This window comes from Mixophyes fleayi, chromosome 5 (genome assembly GCF_038048845.1).
Source record: "Mixophyes fleayi isolate aMixFle1 chromosome 5, aMixFle1.hap1, whole genome shotgun sequence".
NCBI lineage: Eukaryota > Metazoa > Chordata > Amphibia > Anura > Limnodynastidae > Mixophyes > Mixophyes fleayi.
In genome coordinates this window covers 270926572-270940366 of record NC_134406.1, presented here as the reverse complement: position 1 = coordinate 270940366, position 13795 = coordinate 270926572, and the positions used below count along the sequence as shown (strand labels likewise).

The 13795-nt window shown below is 38.6% G+C and overlaps 1 protein-coding gene across 1 annotated transcript in view; it reads left to right on the top strand.

Annotated features, from left to right (window-relative positions):
- HHATL (hedgehog acyltransferase like) overlaps positions 1 to 12362 on the top strand; it is a 30816-nt gene extending 18454 nt beyond the window's left edge. The window contains exons 4-12 of the mRNA XM_075214118.1: positions 611 to 724; positions 2743 to 2937; positions 3656 to 3865; positions 4680 to 4851; positions 6429 to 6573; positions 7817 to 7852; positions 9319 to 9520; positions 9624 to 9765; positions 12083 to 12362. Of these exons, the coding sequence (XP_075070219.1) occupies positions 611 to 724; positions 2743 to 2937; positions 3656 to 3865; positions 4680 to 4851; positions 6429 to 6573; positions 7817 to 7852; positions 9319 to 9520; positions 9624 to 9765; positions 12083 to 12204 (1338 nt within the window). The 3' untranslated portion in view covers positions 12205 to 12362. The remainder of the gene's footprint in view (positions 1 to 610; positions 725 to 2742; positions 2938 to 3655; positions 3866 to 4679; positions 4852 to 6428; positions 6574 to 7816; positions 7853 to 9318; positions 9521 to 9623; positions 9766 to 12082) is intronic.
- The last annotated feature ends 1433 nt before the right edge of the window (positions 12363 to 13795 follow it).

Genomic DNA, 13795 nt, shown 5'->3' with positions numbered 1-13795 from the left:
GACTGTAAGCTCCAACGGGGCAGGGACTGATGTGAGTGAGTTCTCTGTACAGCGCTGCGGAATCAGTGGCGCTATATAAATAAATGGTGATGATGATAATGATTGCATAGAGCTAAGTCCCAATTTCCCGGCACTGGGGAAAGAGAGTGAAATGAGTTTCATTCTACCTTATCCCAAGTTGGGGTTGGTATTATATATTCACAGATGCGATGGGACAGAATTCATCAGGCTGGAAAGTCTGGTAATAAAATAGATAAATCTTGGAATTCTGTTAATAGGTTAAAGCATAGTCCTCTAATAACACATTTTTATAACAGATCTAGGGGTAAATGTATCAATGTCCGGATTCTTCAACTCCGGCGAGATCGGCGTCTTCAGCGCTTAAATTTAAAGCGGCGCTGCCTTGTAAAGGGAAGTTTCCCTTTACAAGGCAGCGCCGCTGTTATGAATTCCATAATGGAACTTACATGATCTTCACTGACTGTTATAGATTCTGTCATAGATTTTGTATACTTTTTATTGATTCCATAACAGAACTTATTTTCACCCAAATTCTTTAGATCTCTCTCCGTTTATGCGCCCTAAAAAACCAACATTTTATTATTTTCAGGATGCTGCGGACTTTGAATGGGTGATGTGGTTCACGACGTTCAGGAATTTTATCATCTTCGCCCTCTCGGGTCATGTTATTTTTGCCAAGATCTTCTCCCTTCTAGTCCCTCAGGTAGGTGAAATATCGATAATTAGCCATTATAAGCAGATAATGAGTAATAAAACCACTTACTGCACAGGTTGAATGTGAAAGATTTAGAAATTTCCAGTGCAAATATGTAACATACAGTGGATTGTACACAGCGGGTCAGAACCAATCAAATGCCTCACATTAGTAAACTCCCCCTTTTCTGTTCTTATGCTAAGCTCTGTCAAAAGTAGGGATCAGGTGGGAAGGTCTACAACTTATTTAAAAGTGGCGGAAAAGATGTTATTCTCCACAGAAAGCCAGCAACAACATTAACTAAAACAAATTAACTAAAACAACATTAACTAAAACAACTAAAACAACATTAACTAAAACAACATTTACTAAAACAACATTAACTAAAACAACTTAAACAGCATTAACTAAAACAACTAAAACAACATTAACTAAAACGACTTAACTAAAACAACATTATCTAAAACAACTTAACTAAAACAACTTAAACAGCATTAACTAAAACAAGTAAAACAACATTAACTAAAACAACATTAACTAAAATAACATTAACTAAAACAACTAAAACAACATTAACTAAAACAGCTAAAGCAACATTAACTAAAACAACATTAACTAAAACAACTAAAACAACATTAAGTAAAACAACATTAACTAAAACAGCTAAAGCAACATTAACTAAAACAACTAAAACAACATTAACTAAAACAACATTAACTAAAATAACTTAACTAAAACAACTAAAACAACATTAACTAAAACAACATTAACTAAAACAACTAAAACAACATTAACTAAAACAACATTAACTAAAACAACTAAAACAACATTAAGTAAAACAACATTAACTAAAACAGCTAAAGCAACATTAACTAAAACAACTAAAACAACATTAACTAAAACAACATTAACTAAAACAACTAAAACAACATTAAGTAAAACAACATTAACTAAAACAGCTAAAGCAACATTAACTAAAACAACTAAAACAACATTAACTAAAACAACTTAACTAAAACAAATTTACTAAAAGAGCTTTGTAGTTTTCATTCTTCAAAATAAAGAAGACTTTTAGGAGTTTGTTTAGAAGTTTTCTTTGGGAGTTTTAGCATTTTTAATTTTGCACAATTTTATGCTTTTATCATACTTTTTTTGTTGGATAATCAATGTTTTATATACAACGCAACCACAAAAGGCTTAATTGTAAGTTGTTTTCCATTGACTTTACCAGTTCCCCAGTTTGCATAATCTCTTCATTAGTGAAAAGTATTGTTCTCAAAAGTTGGTTTGTAACAATAAAATGTACTTCCATGTTACTTCCTATCAGTCAGAACATATTATTACTGTAATGTAGACCGTGGAATTGACAGACAGGACAGATAAATGAAATATATTTCTAGTGAACAAAAATGTAAAATAAATATTAAATATAAAGGAATATTATTAAAAGTTACAGGAATTCTAAGCAACATAGTTTATTTATAAAAAAAACACAAACTGCTTTTATTTACAATAAGTTTGTTGGCTCCTGTCAGGAATATTGTATTGAGTCACTTTTGGGTTTATAGTCATTTACTGTAATCTTCTGTATCATGTCTGAAAAAAGTTTGTTAAACTAATGGAAAAAAGACTTAAATCTGATGGTGTTACATCCCTAACATGTCAAATATTCTTCATACTGTTATTTTCATGAAACACTAACCAGATGTTATTATTTCCAACTGTCAGAAACTGTCTGTTTACATCCCATGAAAACTAACACACTCCGGTATCGAATATATTACCCGAAAATCCTGGACTGGACTTCCCCAGATAAGGAGTTGTCTCAGGGCTTGGAGCAATATGCCTAAAATATACTAAAACACATAAAAAAAATGACTATTAATAATCGAGCCCTTAATGTCTTCATTTAAAGTTTCTTAAATTGAAATGTTTTTAATGATATAGTAATAACTAAAAAAATGTAAGTTTGATTTGTTTTTTTTCCCGTGACTCCCATCCGTACTGACGGACTTGTCTCCACACAGCACAGGTCCTGGATTTACATGCTGTATGGGCTCCTGACTGTATTTATGATCATGGGACCTAACTACCTGTTACTGATCTTATCGCACTGCGCCATTCTCTACACCATCTCGCTGGTGAAGACGAAGTGGCTCTGCTTCGCTGCCGGCCTCTGTAGTCTTGGGACCTTCAAGCTGGAGCCTTTCATCTCCTGGCAAGTATGTTTTTTGGGGCTATAGGAGGTGAGATGACAGAATTATTTCTTAGAAATTCAGATGCTGTATGAGATGTATTTAGGAAAACACCAGGATGACCCAAGCAGGATTTTCCAATAAACCCAATTGTGTGAGGACTGAGCTCACGTGAATAGAGTAGAGGCTTCAACTAAACTAAGAACCCTTATGACACTGAGCTGAAATGATTCACAAGGTGCATTATATATCGTCACTAACATGAAGGACATACACAAATAATGGGAAAATTAGCTGGTTGATCAGATTTTTCATCTCAAGTGCTGCTGATTACTGAGTGTATTCATTGTCTGATTCTAAACGGAGCTTCAGTGATGAGGCCATCTCAATAAACAGAGTCAATTCTCACCAAAAGATCAATATTTGTGAACCTTTGGGTTGAAAATGGAAATATTGTTTTTAGATTAAATCTGTTTCATTAATTTATTTCATTAAGTTTGGGGGTAATATATATCGATGACTAATAACATATGAGAGTGAAGTCAGACTAGTCCAGCAGTCAGAACAGCCCGAATATTCTGTTTTTGGTCCACAAGGGCATTGAACCCACCCTTAGTATATGAGACTCTGCTACTGAATATTCAGCTTTACAGGAATCAACAATTAATATTGTTATTTTATTGGTTTTATTTGGTTGGCAAACGTCTCCATTGGCTGATTATGATTCTGTGTTCATCGGTTCCAGAATGGATTTGTTACAGGAACTTTCAATCTACAAGACATCCTGTTTTATGGGGGTTGCGGTTTCACCATCCTGCGCTGCATGAGCTTCGCCCTGGAGACCTGCGACAGAAAGGAGGGATTTTACTCACCCATTGACCTTCTCAAGTACAACTTCTACCTCCCTTTCTTCTTCTTCGGCCCAATTATGACCTTTGACCAGTTTTACCAACAGGTAGGTTGTTAGACTGAACCAATTAGAAGTCTGGGAACTCACATGATACATTGTATTCAGCGTGGTTTACTGAGGACAATTATACAACCAACTGATCTTTCGTTTCGATTTGAACCAAGAATTACGACTTTGGGGCTTTGGGATGTTACTGTTGGTCAGTGGGAGACAGTGGGATATTTTCTGAGGGCCATCGATATAGAATTTAAGTCCAAGGTCTTGAAGATTTAGTCCACAGTTCTGTTCTTATTAAACTTGGGTTAGATTTACTAAAGGGCGTTTTTGTAAAAACATCATTTTAAGGGATTTTTTTCAGCAGTTTCAAAATCACATGATTTACTAAATTCCAAACCGCCACAAAAGCGAGTTTTAGTAAATCTACAGACTGGTGTTATGCACACACTATGTTTTATTTGTTAAAAAAAATGCACCAATCGCACGTTTACCTGTTAAATACTGAAATATGTAAAAAAAACTCTAATATTATATTTTACAGTTAACTAAGAACAAAATTATGTCCTTTACAAAAACCCCTAAATATAAATAACTGTACAAACAATGACATTTCTAGACAAAAGTCTATTTATCACCCTGTAGAGTACAATTTATACAATAACAATAAACAACTCAATTTTAGTTTAGTATTCAATTTTAAGATTTAATGAATAAAGATCACTCCAGACACGGTCTTCAGTATTACTATACTTCTATTACATAAAAGATTGAGTGAATAGAAACTGGAAATTAATGTCCACGTTTTGGATACAGATTTCCTTTTTGTCCCCTGATTAATATTCTGTTTCCCCCCACGTGACAGGTGAAGATGAAGGCTCTGACCCGTAAAGAGAACGAAATGTGGAACATCCGCGTCCAAGCTGCGGTCAATCTCCTGGTGATCATTCTCGTGGACGTGTTCTTCCACTTCCTTTACATTCTCTCCATCCCGTCCGACCTGAAGTTTGTGAAAAAACTTTCAGACTGGGAATTGGGTTTGTAACATTTCATACAATCTCCAGATACATTGTTGATAAAAGACTGTGGTATGTGGTCTATGTTTCATCCAAACTTGCCTAATTTTTGGTCCTCCCTTTCCCAGGAGACCATTTTATTTCCTAATACAAATCATTATCTCCTTTTCAAAATCTCTCTGGAGGTTACAAAGTATGGCTTCCAGTTACATGGACACAGGCTCACAGCTCTCAGTATGTTATGCGATGATGAAAGGGGCATGTTATGTGAGCAGAGAAAGCTCAGAGGAGCATAGCAAAGCCTCTCTGCTCACTACATCATGTGCCATGAGACTGTGGTTGCCATGGTAGCCCATGACACTGTATAGAATTATAAACCATTAAGAGCAGCCTGACAAAACAAACCAAGGAAAAATGGTAAATACCAACATTTTCTTTTTGTAGCCTGTTACGGTGATTTACGTTGAATGCATATTTTGTTCATGGAATTGCTGCTTCAATAGAGCATCTCCTCCTGTTTTATTTTTACATTCATGTCCACTATATCATGATGATTTCTAATCAATTTTATAAACTTGTCTGCTGCTTTTTATGGAAGTACAGTATTAAATGTTATCACTGTTCTATTCATCGAGTGTAAAAGTAATTGGACAGAGATAGTGGCTGCTTGTACAGCGTGGAATAATGTATGGTCTTGTAGCAGGATGGTTTTCTGCTTTGGGCGAGGAGATGTGTAGAAAAGAGCACTAGTAAGTGCTGTATTTTAACCATAAAAGAGAAAAATGTATTTGAACAGGGACTGATGTGAATAATTAAATATTTTCTGTATTGCATTTCATAATATGTAGGTGTTGTATAAATAAAGGTTGTTATTATTAATATTAATAATAATAGTAATAATATAAATAATAATGAAAAGATTCAGGAAGCATAGATTTGACAGTTTATTTAAGTTCAATATACAATATGATAAAAATAAAAACAAAGTACCGAATCGTTGTATTTGTAGAAAACGTTTGGTAATCTTGTGTAATAACATGACATTTAAAATTAATATCTCGATTTGAATGATATTTAAATTGTATTTCCCACTTTTTAACCAAATTTAAAACTTCAGCTTCGTTAAAAAGTAGTTTGCTGGAAAACTTCCTGCAAACTCCATCGCATACTGCAAAAGGCACAAAACACAACACTTAGACACTGACCGAGAAGCTGTGGATATGGGTCAAAAGGCTCAAATATTAAAGCACAACATATCCGATATGTCCTCTAGAACATAATGTGACATCACTGACCATCTGTGTAAACATGTTCTACACAGTCTGTATGACAATCACTCCAGGCTACCTGCCCATTCCAGATTGATGACTGGCAGAGAAGTCCCATCACCCTTAACTATTATTAAACATGTCAGATTTAAGCAAGGGGATAGGACAGTTCACTGGTCAGTTTCTGTAAAGGTAATTCAGATATGTTACTGATCACTATTATACCCAGCTTTAATATATAAATACTAACAAGTAACAGTTACATCTAACGCTCGTTAGGATGAATGGCGGTTACAGGTATGTAATACTGTGCTCTGTTTCTCCTGGCAGCGGGTCTGGCCTACTCTAACTTGGTGTATGATTGGGTGAAAGCAGCGGTGATGTTTGGGGTTATAAACACAATAGCCAGGCTGGACCATCTGGACCCACCACAACCACCCAAGTGTATCACCATGCTCTACGTCTTTGCCGAAACGTAAGTCAGGACAGCATCAGCACTGAGTCTTAACCGTTATATCGTCACCTTTTCCTGCAGATTATATATTTATTCAGGACTTACGCGCTCCAACTAATGTGTTTTAGAGGAGATATTAGCATAACTGACAAAAATTAGGCCACAACTCTGATCTCACCAAAACCACAACCCGATCCACCAATACATCTATTTTGGGTGAGGTTTTCAGGTAGACCATGGGGATTCGGATCCCATGAATAGGGACTGTCTTGTGTAAATCATGTTTTTTGGCAGCTATGTTTTAGTTATGTAACCAAAAATATTAAAGATGGATATGCTGTCTGTAAGTATTCATATCCCTATATTAGTATTTGGGGGGGACACCGGAGAGAGCCACGTTGCAGTCTGATGAATGTTCGTTCAGCTCAGGAAACAATCTTCCATTGTAAATAGCAGGTTCAATTTAAAGGTCAATTCCACTTTCTAAAAAGTGCATTTAAAAACAGAATTATCTGCCCTTGTACCAAATGGGATTCCATCTCTCTGGCCTCTGTAGGGGTACTGACATTACCGCAGGTCACCATCTTATGTAGCTGTTTGAAACAATTGTGGGACTTTGGCTTATTATATCAGTAGTCACAGGACAAAGCGGGGGTGGGGGTGGCTTATAGGCAAACCAAGGGGGTTTCCTAATGCCTGGAAACCCCCCACCAAACCTGGGGCACTGTATAATTTAGGTGGCTGGACCCTGCCCCCGCTTCATACAGCTCTGCTCGAAAAGAGAAAATCACCTAACAGTAGTGCACGCAGCATTGCCCATGTACATTATGGGGATAGGGAGAGTTGGAGAGCAGCCAAGCACTCTCTAAAATTATAGCTACGCCCCCCCATGCATGCTGGTCACGCCCACTGGCGGCGTGCTGTGGAAACCCCCCTCTGCAAATCCTGAGTTTGCCCCTGGTGGCTGGACCCTCATTGTGGAACATTTTGATTCTTCATGGAGGCTGAAGAATGGAGGCTGGAAGTCATTGTGTGTTCCGACCAGCACAGACAATGGGGGGCACCTGTCTAATCATATGGGCGGCGGGACATTCAGTTCTAATGGCACCATTTAGAAAGTGGAATTGTCATATGTTTATAGACAGAGATGAGTATATATAAAGTATAATGAAGTAATACATAGATTCCATTTCCTTTTGTTCTTGATACAACATGTTTTTATGTGTCTATGTGAGCTCATTTGCCTTGTCCTCTCCTGTTTCAGACACTTCGACAGAGGAATTAATGACTGGCTGTGCAAGTAAGTAACAGCAGATTGTGTTATGTGTGTGTCCTGGAATGAAGCAATTTTACAATCTGTTTTTTCATTTATTATTCCACACTAAGGGTCTGAGTTTACAGCTGAGCAATCAGTGTGGTACCGCAAGGGGTGCAAATACTGCACCACATAATGGCAAGCTCTATACATTATTGTACATTCTAGAGTTGGGCCAAGCTGAACCCCAGCTCTAAATCAGGTTGAACATTTTATATCCCTACCACCCCCCACAGCACATAACACTTTTTTAAGTCACTGAGCTTTTAAATAAAGTTTTTTTGTTTTTCTATTTTTCTTTTATTTATTTTTTCAAATGTTTTTTTATTTGCAATCTTTATTATTATTTTTTATTTATATGAATCTGAAACTGGGAACCCGAGTCTGGGCTTCCAAATCCAGTACGCTGGAGCGAGCTGGACCCTGGCCTATCGAGCAGCCTCCTTTAACCACTGCCAGCTAGTTGGGGTGCTGCCCCGGGGAACTTTTATTGATAAATTGCCCTACAGAATATTTTCTATTGCCATGCAGCATTAGGAAATCTTCAGAACCACAGGGTCTAATAGAACCCTGAATCTCCTTTCTACTTTCTGTACATCTTACATTTTTAAGAATTATTTCTGAACTTTAAATCAGAAAAAAAAGCAAAAGTCGTTTGAAGGTGCAGAACGCCTTTAACAATTGTGTATAACTACAATCTGTTTTGTTATAACCAAGCTGCCATCAGATTAAATGAATTACAGAAATACTTCATTTGAATGAAGCATTTTTAACGGATAAAGTTTTTAAATATATTTTAATACATTTTATCCATTTTAACCTTTTATTTTAATTCTAAGTGGGAGTGAAAGTGGCTCTCACATGCAGACATTACTGCTACAGCGGTATCACCGGGGCAATTAAGTATCGATCAGCTGCCCTGATGATATTTGTTGTTGTAAATGGCACCAATAACTGATTTTTTTATGGCAATAAAAACTCAGCTTAATTGCTCTGGTCCGGGTCCTAATGGCAAATCCTAAATCCTGAATGTGTTGTATCCCAGGGCAGCAAACACCCACCAATGTTACCTGATGGCATAAAAACCTGACAGAAAAAGACAGAAGAAATCTAGAAAGAAAAAACAACAATGTATTTAGTAAAAGTTGCAAGAGCCTGTGTATAAGACAATAGAAAAAAGTTGTCTGAAGGTGGAAAAGAAACTGCTAACTGCTGTACCACCTATGACCACAGTGTGGCGACAATGTCCTTTCAAACGGAATATTTATTGCCATGTAGTTTGTTGACGATTCTAAAGCAAGTTTGGTATATACCATACACACGTGTCTGTTATATGTAATGTACGTGTCCTCCCGTGTTAGTAAGCCTGTGTGATATCACATGCACAGTCTACAGAAACGAATACTAGGATATCAAACATGATGTGACCTCTCCCGTCTCCCCTATCACAGATACGTCTATGACTACCTGGGCGAGAGCCACAGTAACATTAAGAAGGAGTTACTGGCCACTGTGTCCACGTTCCTGGTCACCACCTTGTGGCTCGGCCCCTGTGAGATTGTCTACATCTGGTCGGTTTGCAACTGCTTTGGTCTGAACTTTGAACTCTGGGTACAAAAATTCTTTGAACTGGGGCCGTTCGCCAAACTTGAGGTCAGTAAATATTTTATCTTAGAAAAATAACTGGAAACAGTTACCAGTCACTCAATGATCTGTTAGGAAACATTTACTGACGTTGTATCTTTCTTCCCGCTAGGCCAAGCTGCCGGAGTCAATGTCCAGGAGGATTCGAGGGGTCTTCGGCGCAGCTAATTTCTGGGCAATTATTTTATACAATATTTTAGCCCTCAACAGCCTGGAGTTCGCTTTGCTGGTTGCTAAGAGGATTTTCATCACAGGTACAGACTACGTAGAGATAGATCCACAATCCAGGGTTTCCACACCACGCCACCAGAGGGCGTGACCAGCATACATGGGGGTGTGGCTATAATTTTAGACAGTGCTTGGCTGCTCTCCAAATCTTCCTATCCCTATAATATACATGGGCAATGCTGCGTGTACTACTGTTAGGTGCACACAGCTCTCCCTTTTCAAGCAGAGCTGTGCGAAGCAGGAGCAGAGTCCAGCCACCTCAATTATACAGTGCCCCAGGCTTGGAGGGGGGTTTCCGGTCACTAGAAAACCCCCCCTCGGTTTGCCTATGCAATCACCAGATACTTTGTAACACATCCCCGTTACTGCTGGTCATATGTAAAGATAAAGGAATAATAAGTCATTCCCTAAACATAGTAATAGGGATATTCTGTAAACGTGGAGGTGATAATGTTCTTAATGGCTGACTATGCAATTTTGCACCATACATAGCAGCTTAGTTTATATATTGAAATAGTTTGAGTAAAATATAAAGAGAGGGGCTTGTAAGAAAGATGCCGTATAACTAGCTCCAGCTACAGGTCAGGTGTAAGTGCCGACTGATAGTGATGACTACACGTATGCAGCTAGAACATGTGTTTGCAATGAAGACAAACTCTAACAATGTATTTTATGTACAGTAGACATTTAGAACATTCTGATATGAAGCAGACAAGTGATGTATAATCAGAGCGAACTTATACCCGTAATCAAATGGAAATGTTTCTTCAGATCCGCTTGTACTTCAGTACAGACGGACGTGCGTGCGAGTTGCGTTCAGACTGCTTTCCTTAATGAATTAGGCTCACCATATGTTTACGCCCTTACTGCATACTTGCCAACCTTTGAAAAGTTAATTCCGGGAGATCCTGGGCAGGGGGCGTGGTTGGAGGGCGGGAGGGGTGGGGCGCGGTGAAACGCATCATTTTGGCCCCGTCTCCCACTATAAAATTACTATTTTGTTGCGGGGTTCGGAGTCAAAATGACGCGTTTCACCGCGAATCGAGTCATTTTGATGAGTAAGTTGCAGTATGCGGGATACTTGCCTGCTCTCCCCGGGAGTCCGGGAGACCTACCTGAATTTCGGAAGTCTCCCGGACATTCCGGGAGAGTTGGCAAGTATGCCTTACTGTACTGCCCGTGCCGCACAGATGTACTTCTAAGTCCAAATGTGGCCCTTTGTCTATACGTCAAATTACTGTGATAGTTATTTGAGTGAAAAAGCAGCATTTCTAAAATGTGTGGGTACCGTTGGTCTCAAGTATATTAGATCTATTTCAGCCACACTTACTGTTTATTTGAGCTACAACGAGAATCTCAGTTCACTTAAACATACTGAGAGATGTTTTCCTTTCCATACAACCAGGAAGGATGAGCATAAAACCCCAAAACCTCGTCTGTATCAGGGCAGAGTCCGAAAATAATTCAGTGAATCAGATTCTAAGAAATTTGTTTGAATTTCAACTCCGGAAGGATGGATTGGGTCTACTTTAATCACTGTGATGACGGAAGTAGCACTTTAAACATAATTTTCTTATACAGATCACAATGGACTTCAGTTTGAAATTCATAGATTATATTTTGCAGTCACAACAGTCCACTATGAATCTTCCTCAGCGGTTGTAACATATTATAATTATTATTATTGTTATCTTTAATTTATAAGGCGTCACAAAGGGTCCGCAGCGCCTAACATGACATATACAGAAAACAGTGACCCATGACACAACATGATACAGAAAGAACAAAAAATTAACAAAAATATACACACACACAGGTAACATGGTGCAAATCACATTATTTCTGGGACAATGAGTGAAAGTGATGGTAGAAATCAGCGAGAAGTAGGCCAACAGTAGGAAAATAGGGCTAGGGAAGCCGGCCAACAGGTACAGGGGGGTGATGGAATAGTAGAAGGAGCACACAAGGAAAGAGGGGCCCTACTCCTGAGAGCTTACATCCTAAAGGAAAGGGGGAGACACAAATAGGGTGGTACACACTGGGGGAGAGAGCCAGGACAAGGGAGTTAGGAGGAGGACTGATAGACTTGAATAAAGAAATGAGTTTTAAGGGCACGCTTGAAGCCTTTGAGAGTAGATGCTAAACTGATGGAACGTGGAAGAACGTTCCACAGCCCGGGCAAAGCCACAATGTGCAGTTTCCTGATGTCTAGCGTTGTCTGCGGAGTTTTGGTGTGTGGGTGTTGTACCCAGAGACTGAGGTCCTGGAAGGTACAGATCCACCAACGTTTCATATCCTGGGAACATTCTCAGTCTCTGCAATTCTCCTTCTGTTTCCCTGCAGGTTTCCCGGAGAGCACTCTGTCCATCTGGTTTGTGACGTACTGCGGGGTGCAGCTGATAAAGGAGAGAGAGCGTCTTCAGGCAATAGAGGAAGAGAGAAGAGAGAAACTGAAAGCTGCCTGAGATAGGACTTTTCTAATGGAACCAAAGCAATCAGCCGCTTCCCGTTAGAGGAGATATCTGTCCTAGTTACCTGTAGACCGCTGCTACCAACCAAACTAATGTACAAAACAAATCAACCTGGACAACAATGTAGATTTAATAAATATTTTCTATAAGGATTCATAGTATCATTTTATTCAATAGACAAATTACTTGTACATAACAAATCATAGGATCACTAACCCCAAAATGGAAGTTTTCAGATATAAACCATAAAAGTAAACTAAATTGTTCTGCACCTTGATGTTCTACTAGGAGCTGAAAATTGCAGTCTGTTAAGCTGCTGTGTCACTGGATCTGTGTATAAATGTACCAATACACACAGGGTATTTCTGCAGAGCAAGATTACAAAGATGCCATCCACTCAATGTCTGCTCAGTTACAGAACATATCCTTCCTATCATGACAGCCTGTTCCAAACACCATGACCCAAAAAATCATGGCCTCAATTATCTACACTGACCAGGGATATTATTACTGAATAATTAAATTAAACTGGCTGTAGATGAAGCTCCTTTATGCCCATGTGATAACCAGTTCTGTATCTTAAAGAATAAAATAATCCCTAGCAGCCAACAGCCCTGATTTCCGCTGGGCAATCCTGATGCCCAAAAAAACAAAATTGGGATGGCCTCACCCTAAATGTGCCTGGTTTGAGCAGATTGGGCAGATCAGGACATGATTTGGGTAAATCAGGGGCATGACGATAACAAACCTTAGCAGTGGAGTTGTAGTTCCTCAACAACTGGACAGTCGCAGGTTGTCTAAGCCTTATGTAGGTTATATGGATATTTGAAGTCACCTCAGAGGTCCTCAATAATAACTTAAATGATCTGGGCCTGATTCATTAAGGCATATATCTGACGATTTTGAGCGTATCATACGCAAAATCACTCTGCATATTCTAGGAACATATTCCAGTAAATGCAGCCCTGTCTGTTCCGTCTTTGAAAGCAAAAAACACTTTTTGCAACCTACCATAACGAGGAGTAAATGGGACGGGGAAGGCGAGCTTTGTTGTAGTCAGTGTAAAGTAGGGGTATGCCAAACTCAAGCGCACACAGTCACGTCCAACTCCAGACCTGAGTGTCTCAAAAATACTTCTCTCTTGCTCCAGCTACAGGGCTAGTCTAAGTCTTGATCAGTAGTGATGACAGTCTCGTATGCATGCTATAACATGTGTTTGCAATCAGGAGCAACTGTAGAAATGTATTTTATGTTCAGTAGACATTAATAGCGTACAAATAAATGTATTTCATTGGAAAAAATGTTTAAACCTCCCCTTTTATCATCATTAATGCCTATATTATTAACTGGTGACATTGTGACATATTCAAAATCACCAGCGCAGGTATCTTCCGATCGGTCGTGCACAAAGCCGGATTACGTGCGTTTTAAACTAAGCACAGGTTGCGCTCAGTATACATGTCTTGATGAATCAGACCCTTGGCCTTTATGTTTATCGTCCAAAACACCTCAGTCCAGTTCTACTACCCAGATAATTGCACAGGACTATAGTATATCATTGATAGTGAACTGGTTAATACAGTTA